This window comes from Phyllobates terribilis, unplaced genomic scaffold (genome assembly GCF_046119375.1).
Source record: "Phyllobates terribilis strain yellow unplaced genomic scaffold, ASM4611937v1 Scaffold_10__3_contigs__length_209671492, whole genome shotgun sequence".
Lineage (NCBI taxonomy): Eukaryota > Metazoa > Chordata > Amphibia > Anura > Dendrobatidae > Phyllobates > Phyllobates terribilis.
Window position 1 is genome coordinate 161,361,655 of NW_027362770.1, and position 23,541 is coordinate 161,385,195.

Consider the following 23,541-nt stretch of genomic DNA (forward strand, 5'->3'; position numbering starts at 1 on the left):
CGGTCACTTTTGGATGTTTCTTAACCCTTTCACCCTGAAGCCTATTTTCACCTTTCTGACCATGTGTCAATTCTGACCACTGTCACTTTATGAGTTAATTACTCTGGAACGCTTCAACGGATTCCCCTGATTCTGAGATTGATTTTTCGTGACATATTGAACTTATGATAGTTGTAAAATTTCTTTGATATCACTTATGATTATTTGTGGAAAAAAAAATCGGAAATTTGGCAAAAATTGTGAAAATTTTGCAATTTTCAGACTTTTAATTTTTATGCCCTTAAATCAGAGAGATACAGTACAGACCAAAAGTTTGGACACACCTTCTCATTTAAAGATTTTTCTGTATTTTCATGACTATGAAAATTGTACATTCACACTGAAGGCATCAAAACTATGAATGAACACATGTGGAATTATATCCTTAACAAAAAAGTGTGAAACAACTGAAAATGTCTTATATTCTAGGATCTTCAAAGTAGCCACCTTTTGCTTTGATGACTGCTTTGCACACTCTTGGCATTCTCTTGATGAGCTTCAAGAGGTAGTCACCGGAAATGGTCTTCCAACAATCTTGAAGGAGTTCCCAGAGATGCTTAGCACTTGTTGGCCCTTTTGCCTTCACTCTGCGGTCCAGCTCACCCCAAACCATCTCGATTGGGTTCACGTCTGGTGACTGTGGAGGCCAGGTCATCTGGCGTAGCACCCCATCACTCTCCTTCTTGGTCAAATAGCCCTTACACAGCCTGGAGGTGTGTTTGGGGTCATTGTCCTGTTGAAAAATAAATGATGGTCCAACTAAACGCAAACCGGATGGAATAGCATGCCGCTGCAAGATGCTGTGGTAGCCATGCTGGTTCAGTATGCCTTCAATTTTGAATAAATCCCCAACAGTGTCACCAGCAAAGCACCCCCACACCATCACACCTCCTCCTCCATGCTTCACGGTGGGAACCAGGCATGTAGAGTCCATCCGTTCACCTTTTCTGCATCGCACAAAGACACGGTGGTTGGAACCAAAGATCTCAAATTTGGACTCATCAGACCAAAGCACAGATTACCACTGGTCTAATGTCCATTCCTTGTGTTCTTTAGCCCAAACAAGTCTCTTCTGCTTGTTGCTTGTCCTTAGCAGCTGTTTCCTAGCAGCTATTTTACCATGAAGGCCTGCTGCACAAAGTCTCCTCTTAACAGTTGTTGTAGAGATGTGTCTGCTGCTAGAACTCTGTGTGGCATTGACCTGGTCTCTAATCTGAGCTGCTGTTAACCTGTGATTTCTGAGGCTGGTGACTCGGATAAACTTATCCTCAGAAGCAGAGGTGACTCTTGGTCTTCCTTTCCTGGGGCGGTCCTCATGTGAGCCAGTTTCTTTGTAGCGCTTGATGGTTTTTGCAACTGCACTTGGGGACACTTTCAAAGTTTTCCCAATTTTTCGCACTGACTGACCTTCATTTCTTAAAGTAATGATGGCTACTCGTTTTTTTTTCACAAAAATTTTCCATTAGACACAATTTTTTTTTACTTTCACAAGGGTAACAGGAGAAATGCAATTTCTCCTGAGCACACAGATACCCCATATGTGGGGGAAAACCACAGTTTGAGCGCACGGCAGGGCTCAGAAGGGAATGAGAGCCATTTGACATTTTGAATGTAAAATTTGCTGGAATAAATTAGCGGACGCCATGTCGCGTTTGGAGAGCCCCTGATATGCCTAAACAGTGGAAACCCCCCACACGTGACACCATTTTGGAAGCTAGACCCCCTCAGAACTTATCTAGTTGTGTGGTGAGCACCCTGAAACCCCAGGTGCTTCACAGAAGTTTATAACATTGAGCCGTGAAAATAAAATTGAAAAAAATCAAATTTTCCACACAAAAATGTTTTTTTTAGCCCCAAATTTTGCATTTTCACAAGGGTAACAGGAGAAAATGGACCTAAAAATTTGTTGTGCAATGTCTCCTGAGTACATTGATACCCCATATGTGGTTGAAAACTACTTTTGAGGCACAGTGCAAAACTCTGAAGGGAAGAAGTGCCATATTGGAGTTCAGATTTTGTTTGGTTTAAGGGTGCCATGTCACATTGGTAGAGCCTCTGAGGTGCCAGACCAGCAGACCCTCCATAAGAGACCCCATTTTACAAACTACACCTCTCAATGAATTCATCTAGGGGTGCAGTGATCATATTGACACCACAGGTGTGTCACAGAATTTTATACCATTTGGCAGTGAAGAAAAAATAATTACATTTTTACCACCAAAATTTCATTTTAGCTCCAGATTTTATATTTTCATACTGGAAAATGGGTAAAATGGCACCAAAATTTGTCCCACAATTTCGGCTGAATGTAGAAATACCCCATATGTGGTTGTACAGTATTGCTTAGCCACACGGCAAGACTCAGAGGAGAGATGGAGCGCTATTTTCCTAGAGTAGTTTGCAGACTACAGATACAGAGCCCCTAAGTGCTAGAACAGCAGAATCCCCTCAAGTGACCCCATTTTGGAAATTATACCACTTTGGGTATTTATCTACAGGTGTAGTGACGATTTTGACTCCATGGGTGTTTTCCAGAAACAAGCAGCAGTGGATGTAGTGACCAGTACGTTGTAGTGACCAGCTAATGCTTCTGGAGACATGCACTCGTAAATTAGGTGGACTCTCATCGTTACAGAAATGCCAAACATGTGGACGCTAAATGTGGTTTAGGCACATTGGTGCTCAGAAGGGAGGGGGCATTTGGATTTGGGAGTGCAGAATTTGCAGAATTTCTTTTGGGGGGCAATGAGCCATAGCACTTTTCCAGAGCCTTTGTATTACAAGTTACATAGAAGCCCACTATATTTCCATTAACAGGTGATAAACCTGAGTGGGGACTAGCTTTTTATGTGGATTGAGTTGAAGCTTTTATTGGAAACATTTTACATAATGTTTGGGATCACATTTATCCTACGCTCTACGCTGAGCACTTACATCGGGGTTTCAATCTAATTCTCTGAGTGACGTGACAGATGAAACCCCCGATGAATCTATTCACTATAATGAGGCAGTAGAGTTATTCTGGACTTCGTCTGGCCTCTGTTCAGTGTTGCCCTTTTCAGAGGTGCACAAAACTGTGGCCAATGGCACTTTTATGCACGCCTAATAAAAAGACGGACACCCTGGGATCACAGGCCAGGCGGCGTCCACAGTGCCTTCATCTGCCACATTACAGGGAATCTTCCGCCGGAGGTTCAGTCTGAATGACGTATTTCAGAGATTTACACGGAAACCCCAGTGTAAGCGCTCAGAGCAGAGTACAGGATAAATGTGAGCCGAGCCTTACTGCGATCTTTGGGAAGCAGAATGAACAAATCAACAGCAGATGAAGAATCAGTTTTAGTTATTTTTTACACCGTTCCTGAACGGTATAAGTGATTAGACTACTTATTCCTCAAGTCGGTGCGATTACAGCGATACCAGATTTATATTGGGTTTTTATGTTTGGCAGTCGTCACACACTAAAAGTCGCTTTTTATTGCAAAAACAGGTTTTTGCATCCCCATATTTAGGCAGCTATAACTTTTCCATATTTTGTCTGACAGGGTCATGTTAGGGCTTGTTTTTTGTGGTACGAGTTGATGTTTTTATTGGTACCATTTTCAGCTACGTGACATTTTTTGATCGCGTTCTATTCTGATTTTTAGGAGTCAGAATGAACAAAAACCAGCAATTCAGGAATTTTTTTTTTTAATGCTATTCCGCGTGTGGTAAAATTGATAAGGCAGCTTTATTCAGGTCAGTATGTTTACAGCGATACCACATTTATATAATTTTTTTAGGTTTTGGCGCTTTTACACAATAAAAACTATTTTATAGAAAAAAAAATTATTATTTTTGCACCGCTTTATTTTAAGAGCTATAACTTTTTTATTTTTCTGCTGATGGACCTGTCTGGCGGCTTGTTTTTTTGCGGGACAAGATGATGTTTTCAGCGGTACCATTTTTATTTTCATTCATCTCTTTGATCGCATTTTATTGCACTTTTTGTTCGGCGGTATGACGATAAAACATTAGTTTTTTGCCTCTTTATTTTATTTATTTTTTTATTTATTTTTTACGGTGTTCATTGAAGGGGATAACTAGTGAGAGAATTTTATAGGTTGGGTCGTTCCGGACAGAGCGATACCAAATATGTGTATTTTTTTGGTTTATTTTTTTTTTACATAAATAAATGAATTTATCGGATTCAAATTTTTTCATTGTTTTCTGTTCTTTATTTTGGGATTTTTTTTTTTTTATATTTTCACAATTTTTAATAACTTTTTGTTTTACTTGTTCTACATTGTCCCAGGATGGGACATCATTTTTACACTGACAGATCGATGATCTGATACTCTGCAATGCTTCTGCACTGCAGGGCATCAGAGCAGTGTCTGACGGGCAGGGTCTCTCAGATAGAGCTGACACCCGCACTCGATCGCGGTGGTGCTCAGCGTGAGCCTGTGCGATCGAGAAGAAGTATATGCAGGGCGGTTTGCGGGAACGCAGCTCCCGCAGAAAAGTAAATATACGGCATATGTCGGGAAGGGGTTAAAAGGGGTTGCCCACTTTTTGGTGCACTTTTTTTCTTTAAGTGAATAATTTGGGCTAAAAATCATTTTTGCTATTGGGTTTCATTACAAATTTTGCACAGTTTGGCTTTTACAGGCTCTTTGTTTCCCAACACATTCAACTTTGATGTGGTCTGTGGTCATAAACCGGCTGAGAAAAAGATTAAAAAAAAAAGTTACAAACTTTCCGGTTAGATTGTCAGAACGAGTTCACTGATGGATTCCCAGTAAGAGGTTGGCCACTTTCTCTTGTCAGAGCGGTTTCCTCTGTACTTTGATGTGGTCTATGGCCATAAATCAGCTAAAAAAAAAAAGACAGATTAAAAAAATGAGTTACAAACTTGACTGACCAACGCTTCTGCCCATTCAATGGCTGGAGAATCATGTGATTGTATGAGTGGAAGTGCTGGTCAGGAAAGTTTGTAACTTTTTTTTTAATCTGTATTTTTTCATATGATTTATGACAACAGACCACATCAAAGTACAGTGTGCAGGGAATTAAGAAGCCTGTGAAAGCCAAAAAAGTGAAAGATTTGTAATGAAACCCAATTATAAAAAATATTTTTAGCACAAAATGCATGCATTTAATTTAAAAAAGGCCCCAAAAAGGTGTACAACCCCTTTAAAAATGGCTGCCTTCATTCATTCTTAAAGGGGTAGTCAAATAAAAAAAAAAAAATTACAGAGGCAAAAAAATAAATAAAAATAAATTATATATACACATACATAATGATGTATAGTCGATCGTTCTAACTCTTTTAGCAAGTGGCTTCAGTGGTCTCCAGCATGACAGGAAGTATTTGTGTCCTGTTCCTCTGACCGCTGAGGACTGTGATTAGCTGTAGTGGTCAGTTGACCTTATTACAACAGAGTTGACAAAAACGGCCAAAACTAGAGCCAAGAAGGTTACAGATGGTGCATATACAGTACAGACCAAAAGTTTGGACACACCTTCTCATTTAAAGATTTTTCTGTATTTTTATGACTTTGAAAATTGTACATTCACACTGAAGGAATCAAAACTATGAATTAACACATGTGGAATTATATACTTAACAAAAAAGTGTGAAACAACTGAAAATATGTCTTATATTCTAGGTTCTTCAAAGTAGCCACCTTTTGCTTTGATGACTGCTTTGCACACTCTTGGCATTCTCTTGATGAGCTTCAAGAGGTAGTCACCAAAAATGGTTTTCACTTCACAGGTGTGCCCTGTCAGGTTTAATAAGTGGGATTTCTTGCCTTATAAATGGGGTTGGGACCATCAGTTTTGTTGTGCAGAAGTCAGGTGGATACACAGCTGATAGTCCTACTGAATAGACTGTTAGAATTTGTATTATGGCAAGAAAAAAAGCAGCTAAGTAAAGAAAAACGAGTGCCCATCATTACTTTAAGAAATGAAGGTCAGTCAGTCTGAAATATTGGGAAAACTTTGAAAGTGTCCCCAAGTGCAGTTGCAAAAACCATCAAGCGCTACAAAGAAACTGGCTCACATGAGGACCGCCCCAGGAAAGGAAGACCAAGAGTCACCTCTGCTTCTGAGGATAAGTTTATCCGAGTCACCAGCCTCAGAAATCACAGGTTAATAGCCGCTCAGATTAGGGACCAGGTCAATGCCACACAGAGTTCTAGCAGCAGACACATCTCTACAACAACTGTTAAGAGGAGACTTTGTGCAGCAGGCCTTCATGGTAAAATAGCTGCTAGGAAACCACTGCTAAGGACAGGCAACAAGCAGAAGAGACATGTTTGGGCTAAAGAACACAAGGAATGGACATTAGACCAGTGGAAATCTGTGCTTTGGTCTGATGAGTCCAAATTTGAGATCTTTGGTTCCAACCACCGTGTCTTTGTGCGATGCAGAAAAGGTGAACGAATGGACTCTGCATGCCTGGTTCCCACCGTGAAGCATGGAGGAGGAGGTGTCATGGTGTGGGGGTGCTTTGCTGGTGACACTGTTGGGGATTTATTCAAAATTGAAGGCATACTGAACCAGCATGGCTACCACAGCATCTTGCAGGGGCTTGCTATTCCATCCGGTTTGTGTTTAGTTGGGCCATCATTTATTTTTCAACAGGACAATGACCCCAAACACACCTCCAGGCTGTGTAAGGGCTATTTGACAAAGAAGGAGAGTGATGGGGTGCTACGCCAGGTGACCTGGCCGCCACAGTCTCCAGACCTGATCCCAATCGAGATGGTTTGGGGTGAGCTGGACCGCAGAGTGAAGGCAAAAGGGCCAACAAGTGCTAAGCATCTCTGGGAACTCCTTCAAGATTGTTGGAAAACCATTTCCGGTGACTACCTCTTGAAGCTCATCAAGAGAATGCCAAGAGTGTGCAAAGCAGTCATCAAAGCAAAAGGTGGCTACTTTGAAGAACCTAGAATATAAGACATATTTTCAGTTGTTTCACACTTTTTTGTTAAGGATATAATTCCACATGTGTTCATTCATAGTTTTGATGCCTGCAGTGTGAATGTACAATTTTCATAGTCATGAAAATACAGAAAAATCTTTAAATGAGAAGGTGTGTCCAAACTTTTGGTCTGTACTGTACATCTTTTTATATCCATCTATTGGTGTTGTAATTTTTTAACCCTTTAACGACTCCACAAAGTGACGACTATCAATGTAACTTTATTTAAGGGTGTCTCCTTAAATCAATACTTATTGCCTATGATTGACAGATACCGACTCGTGATTCACGGCTGAGACACAGTGGGCACTTCCTTCTCGTGAAGGACTTGGGTCCCTCTTGAGGTAGGACCTATACCAATCAGAAACTTAACACATGAATAAAAAGGCATTCACACATCCATGTGCCACGGTCCATGATTCAAGTACTGACTACAGGTCTCCCAACCTAAACAGCCTCATAAGAATTTATAAGGCTGTCAAGTTTGGTTGCGGAGACCCATGGCCGATCTGTGCATCGCAGTCTGTATTCAGACAGCGACACACGGATGTGTGAAACCAGAATAAGTGATAATTATAACCCCTTTGAATTTACTGCATCCATTACGGAGTATTGATTTGTATAAAAGTGACCTTACAACATTTTTGAGCTACAACTTCATTACATCCGTGCCATGGCCCAGGATGGAGAGGGCCCTACAAACAAGAAGGTTAGAACTACTTAGGCTCTCCTAATGTCCAGAAGCACCAGGAGAAGGCCCAATTTTATTGCTATGGGCCCCAGTTACCTGTACTTATACCCTTAGTGGTAAATAAATTGAAGACTGAATAAAATATATTGACGTGGTAGCCTTTTTGTTTGCATAGAAATTTTAGTGAGGTCCTTCTGGGATCGTATTGATTGAGGTGCTATAGCCATGACCCTCTTAGCAAATTCAGAGATTTTCCAGGCTAGTCAAATATCCTAAAAGGTATGTACATCTTTGCATGATTATTTTTTTATTATGCTATTACATCGACGATGCTTCTATGAAAAACCTACCTACACATTTCCATGGTAACAGACAAACAAACCCTGTGTAGTCTGATCCTTCAGTCCTACTTCATGTTCACCTGGCCTCTAAATGATCAGTCTACTTTCAAATATTCAAACATGATCTTATTGGACAAATCCTAAGCGTAAAATCTGTATATTACTTTTTTGAGAAAAAAAACAATGTCGTATTAAACCCACTCACATCCAAAAAAAAAAATAAAAAAATAATAATTTTAAAGTGCTGGCCATTGGGTGTTTCCCTTCTGTCTAACTTGCTGACAACTGCCTGTGTAATCGGACTTAAGCAGCAGAAACACCGAGATGGATCACAGGAAGCAGGGGTGGGCCTCTGTCTCGCTACAGGAAACAGGGGTGGGCCTCTGTCTCGCTACAGGAAACAGGGGTGGGCCTCTGTCTCGCTACAGGAAACAGGGGTGGGCCTCTGTCTCGCTACAGGAAACAGGGGTGGGCCTCTGTCTCGCTACACGAAACAGGGGTGGGCCTCTGTCTCGCTACACGAAACAGGGGTGGGCCTCTGTCTCGCTACACGAAACAGGGGTGGGCCTCTGTCTCGCTACACGAAACAGGGGTGGGCCTCTGTCTCGCTACACGAAACAGGGGTGGGCCTCTGTCTCGCTACACGAAACAGGGGTGGGCCTCTGTCTCGCTACACGAAACAGGGGTGGGCCTCTGTCTCGCTACACGAAACAGGGGTGGGCCTCTGTCTCGCTACACGAAACAGGGGTGGGCCTCTGTCTCGCTACACGAAACAGGGGTGGGCCTCTGTCTCGCTACACGAAACAGGGGTGGGCCTCTGTCTCGCTACACGAAACAGGGGTGGGCCTCTGTCTCGCTACACGAAACAGGGGTGGGCCTCTGTCTCGCTACACGAAACAGGGGTGGGCCTCTGTCTCGCTACACGAAACAGGGGTGGGCCTCTGTCTCGCTACACGAAACAGGGGTGGGCCTCTGTCTCGCTACACGAAACAGGGGTGGGCCTCTGTCTCGCTACACGAAACAGGGGTGGGCCTCTGTCTCGCTACAGGAAACAGGGGTGGGCCTCTGTCTCGCTACAGGAAACAGGGGTGGGCCTCTGTCTCGCTACAGGAAACAGGGGTGGGCCTCTGTCTCGCTACAGGAAACAGGGGTGGGCCTCTGTCTCGCTACAGGAAACAGGGGTGGGCCTCTGTCTCGCTACAGGAAACAGGGGTGGGCCTCTGTCTCGCTACAGGAAACAGGGGTGGGCCTCTGTCTCGCTACAGGAAACAGGGGTGGGCCTCTGTCTCGCTACAGGAAACAGGGGTGGGCCTCTGTCTCGCTACAGGAAACAGGGGTGGGCCTCTGTCTCGCTACAGGAAACAGGGGTGGGCCTCTGTCTCGCTACAGGAAACAGGGGTGGGCCTTTGTCTCGCTACAGGAAACAGGGGTGGGCCTTTGTCTCGCTACAGGAAACAGGGGTGGGCCTTTGTCTCGCTACAGGAAACAGGGGTGGGCCTTTGTCTCGCTACAGGAAACAGGGGTGGGCCTTTGTCTCGCTACAGGAAACAGGGGTGGGCCTTTGTCTCGTTACAGGAAACAGGGGTGGGCCTTTGTCTCGCTACAGGAAACAGGGGTGGGCCTTTGTCTCTCTACAGGAAACAGGGGTGGGCCTTTGTCTCTCTACAGGAAACAGGGGTGGGCCTTTGTCTCTCTACAGGAAACAGGGGTGGGCCTTTGTCTCTCTACAGGAAACAGGGGTGGGCCTTTGTCTCTCTACAGGAAACAGGGGTGGGCCTTTGTCTCTCTACAGGAAACAGGGGTGGGCCTTTGACGCTCTTATTTTGATCTCATGTCTGTCAAACTGCAGACAAAAATAAGAGAAGCAGGCTCTCAGTTCAGGGCAGGCAAGCAATGGGAAAGGAGGGGAAAAGAAACTCCAGAACCTAAAATGCCATCAGAATGCCCATAAAAAAAGAACCACCCACTTAATAAAAAAAAAAAAAAAAAGTGGATGGCAAGTTACAGAGCATGAGATTCAGCACAGTTCCAGTCCACATTAGACTGGTTTGTTCACCAAAAGCAGATTTAACTTGTAAGGGATGAATGCAGCAAGAGCATGACTGTATGTGAAAGGACAGTTACACTTTACACTCCGGTACTTTTAAGAATGCATAGTTCATACTTTGTTCCTGACAAGGCTACATACGTTGGTAATGGAGGAGTAATGCCAATGACGTATAACAAGTAACAAATAAGACACATAGTATAAAATAGAATAAAAAAAAAGAAACAAACAACTATATAAAAAGGTGAAACAATGAACTTACTCACCCAGGCAATTGTGTCCATCATGGGCCAACATAAATCCATCATAGCAAGTACATCTATAATTCCCCGGTATATTAATACATTCATGAACGCATCCACCATTGTAGTCATTGTCACATTCATCAATATCTGGAATAAAGAAATCACATTTTGGTGAGCTCATCCTATAACATATATATGCGCATAATACAGGAAATTAAATTTATAATCCACTATATACAGAGCAGCGTATAATCAATTTATTACTTCACATTGGTTGCTGTATATATTTTTAGAGCAGCAACATATTCTATAGAGTGGTACAAAACAATCTCTGTCCCCAATAGGATTTCCCTAAATAAAACATGCTCCTACTAGGGTCAATTCAACATACCACAAAGAAACAAAAATCACACCAACTCTGATCAAAATCAAATTAATGGCATGTTACGAATATAAAATTGACTTCTCTTTCTAACCAAGTGAAAAAATTAATTTTCCAACCACATTTAGGTGAGTGAGTAATCGGCATCAATAAAGAGGACCTTTCACTGGATTTTTTTCATTCCAATGACCTCCTCCGATTGGTGCTGCTTCACTGATTCAGGAACAGTTTTACTTTTTCTTCTGCGCCCCTCCATTCCAAAGTTATGCCCCCTGGTAACAATGGTAGGGTGGCTGTGTTTCTATTGGCCAGCATCAGAGGACAAAAAGGAAACACCCACAGAGAAGATCTACGGTAGACGCCCAGTTTGTGAAAGGGGAAAATATACCATTATTAATGGGGGCATAACTTTGGAACAGAGGGACACAGAAGAAAAAGAAAAACTGTTCCAGAATCAGTGGAGCAGCACCAATCAGATGAGGTACTCCGTTGTAATTAAATAAATCCAGTGAAAGGTCCCCTTTAATCCAAAAATAGTAAGTAAAAAGTCATTCTCAAAAGGAAGCAATATATAATCAAAAGGTATATAAAGTCATATGCCCTGGCAAATCCTTTACATACAATATACAGTGACTGGCATGTCATGCTCTGTCCATGGTACTGACGGAACTGAGGGTATTATGGAGCCAAAACAATTTACGAAATTTGGCTCAGAATGACAAGAATAGGTGTAAATTATAAACCAACTTCAGACAGGTTTGGATTAAATTATTACAAATTAGCCCCGCAAAGATGATTTCCCCCCCAGCTTCATCAAAAATGTATTTTTGCCCCTCAAAACAAATTCAATACTCGAAAAACTTCCATCAGGGTGTGCTAAATTTAAAAAAAATATATATATATTTTTTTTACAATTAAGAACTTAACATTTTGGGGCATGGTACCCATATTTCAAGGTCTATGGGTATCATTTTTGCTGGTGGGGACCATTAAGAGTGTGAAAGGAGACTTATAGACCAGGCAATGCTTCATGGGATAATGAGAGGAGAGATAATTTGCATACAGTAACCTCAAACCTTTTTGCATTCAAAATTCAATCCTGCAACATTTCCCATGTAGGAACAGCACCACCTAGCTGCCATTATATCGTGAATTGATCGAAGGTGCTAATTAATCCTCATAGTTTAAACATTATCGATTTTCTTTCCTTTTGGAGAATTAATTTCACTTCTATTGCCCTAAAAACTGGCAAGATATATACTGTTATCTAATCTCTTCATCTTAGAAAAGAAAAATAAAGAACACGAGGCAAAAGTAGGTAATATATAAAGGACGTGTGTGTTCACATTATTGTGCTGGTTCATCAAGTTTGTTTTTTTTTTATTTCGCAACGCTGTGAACTTAAATTCCTTTGTTTGTGCCAACCATGCCTGGCACCCAGAAGGCACTAATGAAAAAGTTATTTTATGGTAAAATTTAAAAAAAAATTTCACCTTTCAGGACATGAGTTATGATGTCCCGCTTACTACCAGGGTATACACATTTCAGCCATGCAGTTTCTATGTTGCCCATGAAGAGGGCCCACAGTTCAGTTTCATACCTCCGATGGGGGTGAAAGGGGTAACGTTTCTCCTTGTGGAGAGTGACAAGCCAAGTCTGGCATGTCAGAGTGAGGAGACTTATAAGTTACTAGATGGTGGCCCGATTCTAACGCATCGGGTATTCTAGAATATGTATGCGGTACACCGGGCGCAATCAGCAGAGCGGTGTTTAAATTTGGTGCCAATATCGCTGATTGGTCGTGGCCGGGGGCCACGACCAATCAGCGAACTGTGTTAGTGAAGGACGGAGAGCCTGTTTAAATTTGGCACCAATCAGCACAGCGGTGTTTAAATTTGGCGCCAATATCACTGATTGGTTGTGGCCGGCGGCTCTGGTCCTCTGGCAGATTCCCGGGGGCTGCAGTGCTCGGTCTACCGGCCCTTTAATTCTTACCTAGAGTGCGTCCAAACCGAGTTCATTACTAAATGCCGTGGAGCATACAACGCTGGATTAAGTACTGACGCTGGCCAGTGCCACTATCAAGACGATCTTTGTGGGCAGAGTTAGCACGCTCTGTGCTCCTACGTGCTCCCGTCCCACGCCGTGTGATGTATTCACCAGTTGCAGTCTTCTGTAGACTGTGTTGCCTGTGCTATGTATATACTGCAATCTTGGTGTTGCCTACTCGATGTGTTCGCAATGAATATACACCAGTCTCGGTGTCCCCTTCGCAATGTATATACACCAGTCTCGGTGTCCCCTTCGCAATGTATATACACCAGTCTCGGTGTCCCCTTCGCAATGTATATACACCAGTCTCGGTGTCCCCTTCGCAATGTATATACACCAGTCTCGGTGTCCCCTTCGCAATGTATATACACCAGTCTCGGTGTCCCCTTGCAATGTATATACACCAGTCTCGGTGTCCCCTTCGCAATGTATATACACCAGTCTCGGTGTCCCCTTCGCAATGTATATACACCAGTCTCGGTGTCCCCTTCGCAATGTATATACACCAGTCTCGGTGTCCCCTTCGCAATGTATATACACCAGTCTCGGTGTCCCCTTCGCAATGTATATACACCAGTCTCGGTGTCCCCTTCGCAATGTATATACACCAGTCTCGGTGTCCCCTTCGCAATGTATATACACCAGTCTCGGTGTCCCCTTCGCGATGTATATACATCAGTCTCGGTGTCCCCTACGTGATTTATATACACTGCAGTCTTGGTGTCACCCATGCAATGTATATACACTGCAGTCCCGGTGTCTCGTATGTGACGTATATACACCAGTCTTGGTGTCGCCCACGCGAGCTATATGCACCAGTCTCGGAGTCTCCTACGTGATGTGACGCGCCCCTGGGCCTGCTGTGTCGCGCAGCGTCTCGCGCACGGGGGCTTACCCGGAACCGGATCAGATGAGGGTTGTAGTCTCCGAGTGGCGGGGACCCGGTCCGTGCCCAGGGAGTCAACTCAGTGTGTGGCAGTCTTGATAGATGTTATTTGAGTGTCGACTACGCCACCCGTTGATTTGCAGCTATGGAGCTGCCGCTGCAGGGCAGACCGCTGAGGCCGGTGTAGAATTGTGCAGCGTGATAGTATAACCCCCAACGGGAGGGGTATGGCCTCAGGGCAGCCGACGTGGAAGATGAGGGTAGCAGGAACCACTCAGACGGTGCGGTGTAATTCAGGGTCTTTACTGGTAACAACGATAGACCCTCCCGGAGTACTTGCTAGCGAACGGGGCCTGGTCAGTCCTTGAGCAGATGGGATCTCCCCTGGCCAGGCGGAGTTGTAGGCCTCCCAAACTGACTGTACTCTTCTGGCTACCTTGCTAGAAGCGGATATAAGTAGCCCACGTCCCTGAGTGTACCGTGTGGTGCTCACCCGTATGGCCGGTGACTCGGGGCCTTCTAATGGCTTCCGCTCCACGATGGCGGCGCTGGTCCCACGCGTGTGACCGTGCCTTCGGGTTTCTGGGCCTGAGGACCTGAAATCCCCTGCCGGTCGGCTTCTGCTGCTGGGTAAGAGTTAGTCCCCACAGCCTCGGACGCCGGGTCCGGTAAGAAAGCTTCTCAGTCAGGGCGAGCTCTGCAGCTGCCAGCCCCTGACTTGTAGTAGTATTGCTCCCACTGAGCTTCTGCTGTTTCTTCCTGTGACTGTTTCTTGTCTCTACTCTCCTTGACTGACTAACCCTACTTCAGCCCCGGGTTTATATAGGGGAAGTTCTTCCCCTCCCAAGACTGGGCAGGAGGTGTGGCATGCACAGGATCCCTGACCAAAGGACCTCCCACCTGCTCTCAGACATAACATTACATTACTGTGGAAACCAGACCCCTGGGGTGCCACAGATGTATATAAGTTGACGCGCCCCCTGGGCCGCGTGTGTGTGGGGATACCCGGAACCGGACCTTTTGTGGATGCTGGGGGTTGTAGTCCTTGCGTGGCGGGGACCCGGTCCCGTGGCTCAGGGGGGTCAACCCAAATGCCGGTCTATTTATAGGGTTTTGTGATTAAATGTCCGACTACGCCACCCGTGGATTGCGGTCAGAGGGAACCGCCGCTGCAGGGCATACCGCTGAGGCTGGTGTTGGGGGTGCAGCATAGGATAGTATAACTCCCCACGGGAGGAGTATAGCCTCAGGGCAGCAAGTGTGGATGTTGGGGGTGATGGTGCGTGGGAGCAGCAGTAACAACACAGTCCTGTAATGCAGTCCAGGGTATTTACTCACAGTTCTTTATCCACGTTACTACAGCTGGTCATAACGTCCCACCTCGCACTGTGTTCACCAGGTGAGGGGCTCGGCCTACTCCCAGATAACTTTGGAGCGTTTCACAGGACCCCCTTTGTGTGTCCTTTCTCTGGCCTGTCATACTTCACCAGTGACCTCGCTTCTGTCCGGCTGCCTCGGGCCTTCTCTGGTAAACCTTGGCGCCGTTTCCCTGACCCTATGTGGTGCCTTCCTAGCGGGTGTAGCGAGGGCTGCGCCACATGAAATGTCACAGCCTCTGGTTTCTAGCTGAGGGTAGTTCCCCGCCTCCACTAGTTTCGGGGACCGGTCTCCCCCTTTGGCCTGACCCCCCTACGCAGGTAGATTCGGGCGTGTGGTGGCGACTCGCCGGTCCACACCCCTGGGGTCCCTTCGTTCCTTGTTCCTGGAGCCTCCTCCACTCCTCTTCCTTCCTTCTCCTTCCTCCAGGCTCCGGCCGCTCTCTCCGGCCTGCCTGCGGAGCAGAGCTCGGCCTGAGCCTCTGCTCCCTGTCTTCTCCTCTCACTGAACTGACTGACTTCTCCCAGAACTAAGATGGTGCCCACCTTTTATACCTACCTCTAAGTGCACCCAGGAACTGCCCTCTCCCTCCTATGCACTACAGGGTCCCCCCTTCCTCGGTGTTCCCTCCCCCCACTCCAGCCAGGGACAGGGACTGTCGTGCTCTACTTGGAGCATATCGGTCGCCCTGCCCCCCGGAAATGTGGTGTAATGCATGCAGGTTTCAGGGTCCTGATCCACACTCCATCCTGTGGATGTGAGATATCGCACATCTGGTTGAGATGCAATACCTCTGTAGCAACCGAACCCTCGGGGCGCTACAACACGAATCTTGGTGTCGCCCAAGTGATGTATATACACCAGATGCGGTGTCACCCACGGGATGAAAAAAAAAAAAAAAAAAAAGGTTCCTCACTCCTGCTGTGGAAGGTAGAAGTTTTCTTATTATTTGTAAAAAATAAATGTAAAACAAGAATTACTAAACACTTCAATGCTATTTTTGTAACTTTCAACATAAAAATATCGTTTGGTATAAAACTGGCAGCCGAAATCATACTGGTGGTTCCAGTAAAGTGTGACTGGTCTGCCCATTAGGAAACACTACGACCACAATTGCAACCTCAGTGAACTTCCTTCCACCCTGTCTGGTGAATCATTCGCCCTTTAGGGTCCCCAGCTCGGGTGATTTATATCTCGGCTTCCCAATATTCAAAGCTTATTGCTATCCTGAACATCCAAGAGGACCAAGTCTGCAATTATGGGTACACAATAGCCAACGTGTCGCTGCCAAATAATAGATTTTTAAGTATTTGAAAGCATTGAACTTGCAAAAAAATGAGAATCAATTACTTGACACAAAGGGCTGCTGTTTTTGTAGGCAGCGGCCGCCGAGATAATTTGTTTTCTGTGTTATCCTTTACTATAAAGAAAAGTGCTTTATATTGGGAGGTTTTCCTGCGCTGCCATATCCAATTATTGGTCTTCTAACTCTCCGCTAAGCTCTGGATGAAACCAGACTCCAAAATACTCAGCTTTTCTCCCCTCTAAGTGAACCACAGAAATAATATTTAAACCGTCCCTCCCCCCAGTTAAACCGAGCTCAGCTCTTCGGGTGCCAGGATAGGAAACTTTGCTATTTTTGCAAATTGTTGGGCAATCGGACGTGAGACATATTTGTCATGGTCACAAAATATATTAGCTATTGCTCGTTTATTTAGAAATTAACTCTGCAGAAATAACACCAGAGCTCATTTATTTCTCTTCCTCTTGCTCCACCTGCCTTCTAACTTCAGGTCGATGTCTGCCGAATATAGTCAGGTCATCAAAAATCTGCAGTTAAACAAGTGTTTAATTCTACTGCAGCGCCACCACAGGGAGATTTAGGTATTACCCAGTCAGACCAATAAGCAATAAGACATAATGCATGGACATGGTAAGGGAGAAAAAAGGAAAGAATGAGCGATGCAAGAGCCGGGTCGAGGACGGGGCGCGCGCCCAAGATGAGCCGGGTCGAGGGGGGGGGGGGTGCGCGCCCAAGAAGAGCCGGGTCGAGGGGGGGGGGGCCAAGAAGAGCCGGGTCGAGGGGGGGGGGCGCGCCCAAGAAGAGCCGGGTCGAGGGGGGGGGGGCGCGCCCAAGAAGAGCCGGGTGGAGGGGGCGAGCGCACCCAAGAAGAGACAGGTCGAGAGGGTGCGCGCAAGAAGAGACCGGGCCAGAGGGCGCGCGCAAGAAGAGCTAGGGCAAGAGAACGAGCACAAAGATCGCAACAGAAGAAGATCGCGACAGAGAAAAAGAAAATGACAAGACAGCATGAGAGAATGATGGAGAGAAACGACAGAGAAAGCAAAACTGGGAACCAGCCTCGAGGGGAGGCGCGCGCCCAAGAAGAGCCGGGTCGAGGGGGGGGGCGCACCCAAGAAAAGCCGGGTGGAGGGGGCGAGCGCACCCAAGAAGAGACAGGTCCAGAGGGTGCGCGCAAGAAGAGACAGGGCAAGAGAAAGAGCACAAAGATCGCAACAGAAGAAGATCGCGACAGAGAAAAAGAAAATGACAAGACAGCATGAGAGAATGATGGAGAGAAACGACAGAGAAAGCAAAAACGAAAGCAAAACTGGGAACCAGCCTCGAGGGGAGGCGCGCGCCCAAGAAGAGCCGGGTCGAGGGGGGGGGGCGCACGCCCAAGAAGAGCCGGGTCGAGGGGGGGGGGCGCGCCCAAGAAGAGCCGGGTCGAGGGGGGGGGGCGCGCGCCCAAGAAGAGCTGGGTCGAGGGGGGGGGGGCGCGCGCCCAAGAAGAGCCGGGTCGAGGGGGGGCGCGCACCCAAGAAGAGACAGGTCCAGAGGGTGCGCGCAAGAAGAGACCGGGCCAGAGGGCGCGTGCAAGAAGAGCTAGGGCGAGAGAAAGAGCACAAAGATCGCAACAGAAGAAGATCGCGACAGAGAAAAAGAAAATGACAAGACAGCATGAGAGAATGATGGAGAGAAACGACAGAGAAAGCAAAACTGGGAACCAGCCTCGAGGGGAGGCGCGCGCCCAAGAAGAGCCGGGTCGAGGGGGGGGGCGCACCCAAGAAAAGCCGGGTGGAGGGGGCGAGCGCACCCAAGAAGAGACAGGTCCAGAGGGTGCGCGCAAGAAGAGACAGGGCAAGAGAAAGAGCACAAAGATCGCAACAGAAGAAGATCGCGACAGAGAAAAAGAAAATGACAAGACAGCATGAGAGAATGATGGAGAGAAACAACAGAGAAAGCAAAAACGAAAGCAAAACTGGGAACCAGCCTCGAGGGGAGGCGCGCGCCCAAGAAGAGCCGGGTCGAGGGGGGGGGGCGCACGCCCAAGAAGAGCCGGGTCGAGGGGGGGGGGGGGCGCGCCCAAGAAGAGCCGGGTCGAGGGGGGGGGGGCGCGCGCCCAAGAAGAGCTGGGTCGAGGGGGGGAGGGGGGGCGCGCGCCCAAGAAGAGCCGGGTCGAGGGGGGGCGCGCACCCAAGAAGAGACAGGTCCAGAGGGTGCGCGCAAGAAGAGACCGGGCCAGAGGGCGCGTGCAAGAAGAGCTAGGGCGAGAGAAAGAGCACAAAGATCGCAACAGAAGAAGATCGCGACAGAGAAAAAGAAAATGACAAGACAGCATGAGAGAATGATGGAGAGAAACGACAGAGAAAGCAAAAACGAAAGCAAAACTGGGAACCAGAGATAAAAAGATTGAGAAAGTAAAGTAAAACAAGAAAGATAAAAGAAAGCTGCTGGAGGTCCCACATGAATGACATTACCCCAAAGAATTCTCAAATAGGGTATTTGAAAACAGAGTTCCAAACTTAGACACGCCTTTCATAAGGGGTTGTTTCAGATAGCAGAACACCATTAACAAAACTACGGACAGGGTACAACTTTAGAAGTCTAAGTTCAAGGCATTAAAATAGATTGTTGGGGACTTTAAGGACCAGGCATCTACTATATATAATTATTTGCCCTGGCAAAGCACTGTACACATAGATTAGTTCTATTTAGGGCTCGTCCAGACGACTGTATATTCAGTCAGAGTGCGATCCGACAAAACATTGGATCACGCTTGGACCAATATTATTCTATGGGGCTGTGGACATGTCCGATTTGTATCCTTATGGAATAATCTATTTATAAGTCAGGAAAAAAAATCTAAACCCCGCAGGGAAATACTGAACCTAAAAAGATGCAGCATTGAAATAGAAAAATCAAAAGCAACAAAACCTGAGAATCGTTAAGTGCCCTGCAGATATCCACGTTCTAGTTTGATATCTCCCGTCGCGGTTCAAAGAAGAGTAAGCCCATTGGTTTAATTATTAATTAGGACGGATGTCAGGAAAGTGAGCAGATGCTAATTACTGGGTCAAGATCTTTATTTCGGATTTCAAGATTTGGCTCTGTGGCCAAATACTTCAGTTGTTCATTAACCCATAAAATATCCGGAGGGCAAAACATACAAAGCGGCTCAGAACCGAGTCTTATCTTTTATGTGTCCAGTTTTCAGACAAAACTAGATGTTTGGTTTTTTTCCCCCACTGTAAAAGGGAATGTCTAACGTTAAAGGATTTGCTCTTATGATAAAAAGTAAATCTTAATACATAGAATACTTGAAGACTTACTAACAATAGAAACGTCACTCCCATCCAGATTCGATATAAAAAAAATGGATGCTGGGGAAGAAGCGAAATAGGTCATCCCTTTAACTGCTTTTTTTTCCTGGTGATTTCAGAATTCCTGGTGGTTTAGGCTAGTGAAAAAGGTTTATAGTACAACTCCTGGTGGTCTAGAGTCTTTGAGATCCCATGTTCAAGGGAAGGGCCCAAAAAGTGGGGCATCTGAGTACCATAATTTCCAATTTTCCACCCTCTAAGTCCAAATTCAGACATCTTTGTATCATGGTATGGACCGCAATGCATGGACTTAACATGGGTTTCCTGACCTGAACTCAACAGTCTGATATACTGTATGCCTAAAAGGCTGTCTACTTTAGTTAAGTAGACCCATGCACTGATCTAGACCGCAATACACAAGCGTCGGAATTCGGCCTTAAACTGGCCATGCTCATTTCTCAGTATGGAGCTAAAGTTTCATATTCCTCATATTAATAATGTATTTTATGGGAATCTGGATAGAGGGAATCTGGATAGAGGGAATCTGGATAGAGAAAGCTATAAAACACCAAAGAAACTGTACAGATAGTGTGTGACAGCACAGCTAAGAGACCAACTACAATCCATTTTTACACATAGCCAGGTATATTAAGGTTGCTTTGATATTGCTTTCTGCTAACTAATTTGAAAGGATTTTGATGCAATCCTAAGAGACCTCAGCGTGTCATACACATCTTTTAGACAAGTTTTTTGCAGTGCTTTCAATTCGTCGAGAATCAAATTTTTGGAAAAATTCAATGAATTTTGAAAGATTGGCTCATCTCTTTCAGTGAGACTAATACAAGACCTAAAAAGCATTAGAAACCGGCAATAACATATTGTAAAAAAGTTTTAGGAGGGAGTGGGGGGGTTATATTGTTAATCAAGAGGAATTGATTTTTTTACTCAAGCGAATGAAAAGTGTAACGTTGTCCAAAAAGTTCTGAACATTCTGATCTTTGGCTTCAAGAGTCTTTTGGAAAGGAGGTATGAAGTTGACCACAATTTGGTCAGGAGGTCCTCGGATGCCACCATCAAAAGCACAGCCTGGATCAACATAACTAAGAAGCTTTTTGGGGTAAGACGAACTCAACAAAAGCAAATCTGGGTTTCCACTTTACGAAGACCAGACTTGTGATATGACTATATAAACGTGAACACAATGCGTCGCCTCGTTGAGCCATCTGAACGCAAATGCACATAAATGTCCATTGGAAGTAAACGTCTCAGACATACAACTGTAACTATTAACCTGACCACGTAACATGAATTCCACACAAGTTTGTTACAACCTGCGACTTTGAAGTGACCGTTCTAGACCTGGTGCTAAAGTGTACTTCAAATATATAAAGTCTTCCCGAGACACATTCCAGCCGATGACTAGATAAAACGCTGTGTAGTAAAAGAGGTCTAAAAATAAAAATAAATGATAAAAAAAGAACTTAAAATGGGTTTTCCTATCAGCACCAACACTTCTAACATCAGACTCCTATGTATTAAGCTGATCTCTGCTGATCCACCAGTGATCATCTACAATGGTGGGAGGGTCCTGCATCAGCCTGGTGGACAGTGGGCCTAAAGGCCCAAATTCTTAGATGAGAGTGGGCAGCACCCCCTGATCTGACCCCAACTGATGCATATAGGGGGTCACATGACTCTTCGTTAACAAATGGGAGATTTGGTTTGGATAGTTGAAATGTAAAACCCATGGGCCCTAGTTAATTATTGCAGTTTCTCAACTTTTTTTGGTGTAATTTGTTATTTTTTTAGTGGTTATGAGCCTTATTCACTATACATTTTGAGCCATTTTTTTAAACTATTTTTTTATATTATTTTAAGCCTTTATTTTATTTTGGGTTTTTTTCTGCCAACTTTGCTTATTCAGATATTTTAGACACTTTCATCAAATGCGACTTTTACCACTTTTTTGGTGCATCTCATTCCAGTTCAATTTTATGTGACTTTTAAAGGATCCGACTTTTGGTGCTAAAAAGTGACAAAAACTGGATAAAGAAAAAAAAAAAACAAACAGAATTTTGGGGGTCAAATTTATTAACCGCGTTCGTCAATTTGAAGAATTTAGCGCAAAAGAAAGTCAGCGGATGTCACAAGACAAAATTAGGGAAGTGACTTCCATAAATCGCGAATGAGGAATCGGGCCACCTGTGCAGGGGTAAAAATGCAACTAATTTGTCAGCACTAAACGGGGGTATTGTTGGCCGGGGAACCCAGATCTTTAAAGGGGGTTTTCAATATCAAAAAATTGATTTACATAGAAAATTGTTGACGTGTTCAATACTTCTTTTACCCGCTGTGTACCGATTGTAATCTATAGTGCCGTTCACATGTACGTTTTTTTATCCAATTTGTGGATCACACTAAACCATTCAAGCGAAGGATCTGTGCAAAAAAAAAAAAAGTGAGTAGCCATTGAATGCCATCTATGTGTCACCCATTTACTGCCCGTTTTTTACTGAGCAATTGATAAGGAGAAGCTTAAAAAAAAAAAAAAAAAAACACCTTTAGGCTGTGTGCCCACGTAGCGTTTTTCAAGCGTTTTTTGATGCGGAATTTCCGCAGCGGAAACGCTTGTAAAACGCTTGGTAACCCGCACCCCATGGTCCCCAATGGGATTCCGCAAGTTCTATGCTCATGCTGCGGATTTTTCCGCAGCGTTTATGCTGCGTTCAAAAATCCGCAGCATGTCAATTAATTTTGCGTTTCCGCAAGCAGAATTGCCTTTGTCCAATGCATAAAAAACGCAAGGCAATTCCGCATGTGGAAAACGCGTGATAAACGCGCGATAAACGCGTGCGGAATTCCGCATGCGTTTTTCCGGGAGAGGACTTGCAGAAATGAAGCAGAAATTTTCTGCTTCATAAATGCAACGTGGGCACATAACATTATACTGATTATTTTCACACACAAACCAAAAACAGAATTATTAAAGAGAAAAAAAGATGTCCGTCCTTAAAGTATGACAACACAGACATCAAATTGAGACCTATTTTTTTTTTTTTTTTTTCCAATTAGCAGTAAAAATCTACATGGGGATTTTAAATGGATTGCAGTGGTGCGCAATCTGTGCCAAATCCACAATATGGGAACTGTACGATTCAAACAACTTTTCCAGGCCCCTGATTATAAGATCTACCTAGCAGTGTACTCTGTGTAGTTGCGTCACCAATCTACCATTTACACAGATCATCTTAAATGGAACCTGGCATGAAGATTTTACTAAACAAACCAGTGTTATGGCTGCATAGGTTGTGGAATAACAATTAAAATGATACCTGTCTTGCGGTAATCCGATATGCCAGAGCTGAGAAATTGAGCTTTGAAGCCACATGAAAATTAGCCAGTGCACTGTGGGGGAGTGCTGATCGAGGATGTGTCGGAGTACATCAGCACTCCCCCACAGTGCACTGGCTAATTTTCATGTGGCTTCAAAGCTCAATTTCTCAGCTCTGGCATATCGGATTATTGCAAGACAGGTAACATTTTTATCGTTGTACTGGGACCTATACAGCCATACCACCAGTATCAGTAGTAAAATCTCCCTGATAATGTCCACAAGCTTTGAAGAACCCTTAGAACCGGTGTCATAAATGACTAATTTTCATATACAAATCTTGGGAATGTATTCTGAAGTCCCAAGCAGTCTTGCGAGTCCAGAGGAACTAGCTACGGCTGCATTAAAGGAATATTTTCCTGTGCTGTATTTGCCTGGTTGAAATGATGAATTAATCATTGACCACAGGAGCTTTCAGTTGCTACGGGAGAAGTTACTAATTGCGAAGGCATTAAAACCTCACAGAAAAAACATTTAGGCTGAAGAATTTAAGTAGAGGCCGAGCCCCATATAAAGTA

General features: G+C 44.8%; 1 protein-coding gene across 8 annotated transcripts in view; it reads right to left on the reverse strand.

Moving 5' to 3' along the window:
• Positions 1–23,541, reverse strand: part of SCUBE1 (signal peptide, CUB domain and EGF like domain containing 1) — a 266,638-nt gene that overhangs the window by 225,996 nt on the left and 17,101 nt on the right. For all 8 annotated transcript variants that reach the window (XM_073650018.1, XM_073650020.1, XM_073650015.1 and 5 more), the window contains exon 3: positions 10,355–10,480. In XM_073650018.1, coding sequence (XP_073506119.1) covers positions 10,355–10,480 — 126 coding nt within the window. The remainder of the gene's footprint in view (positions 1–10,354; positions 10,481–23,541) is intronic.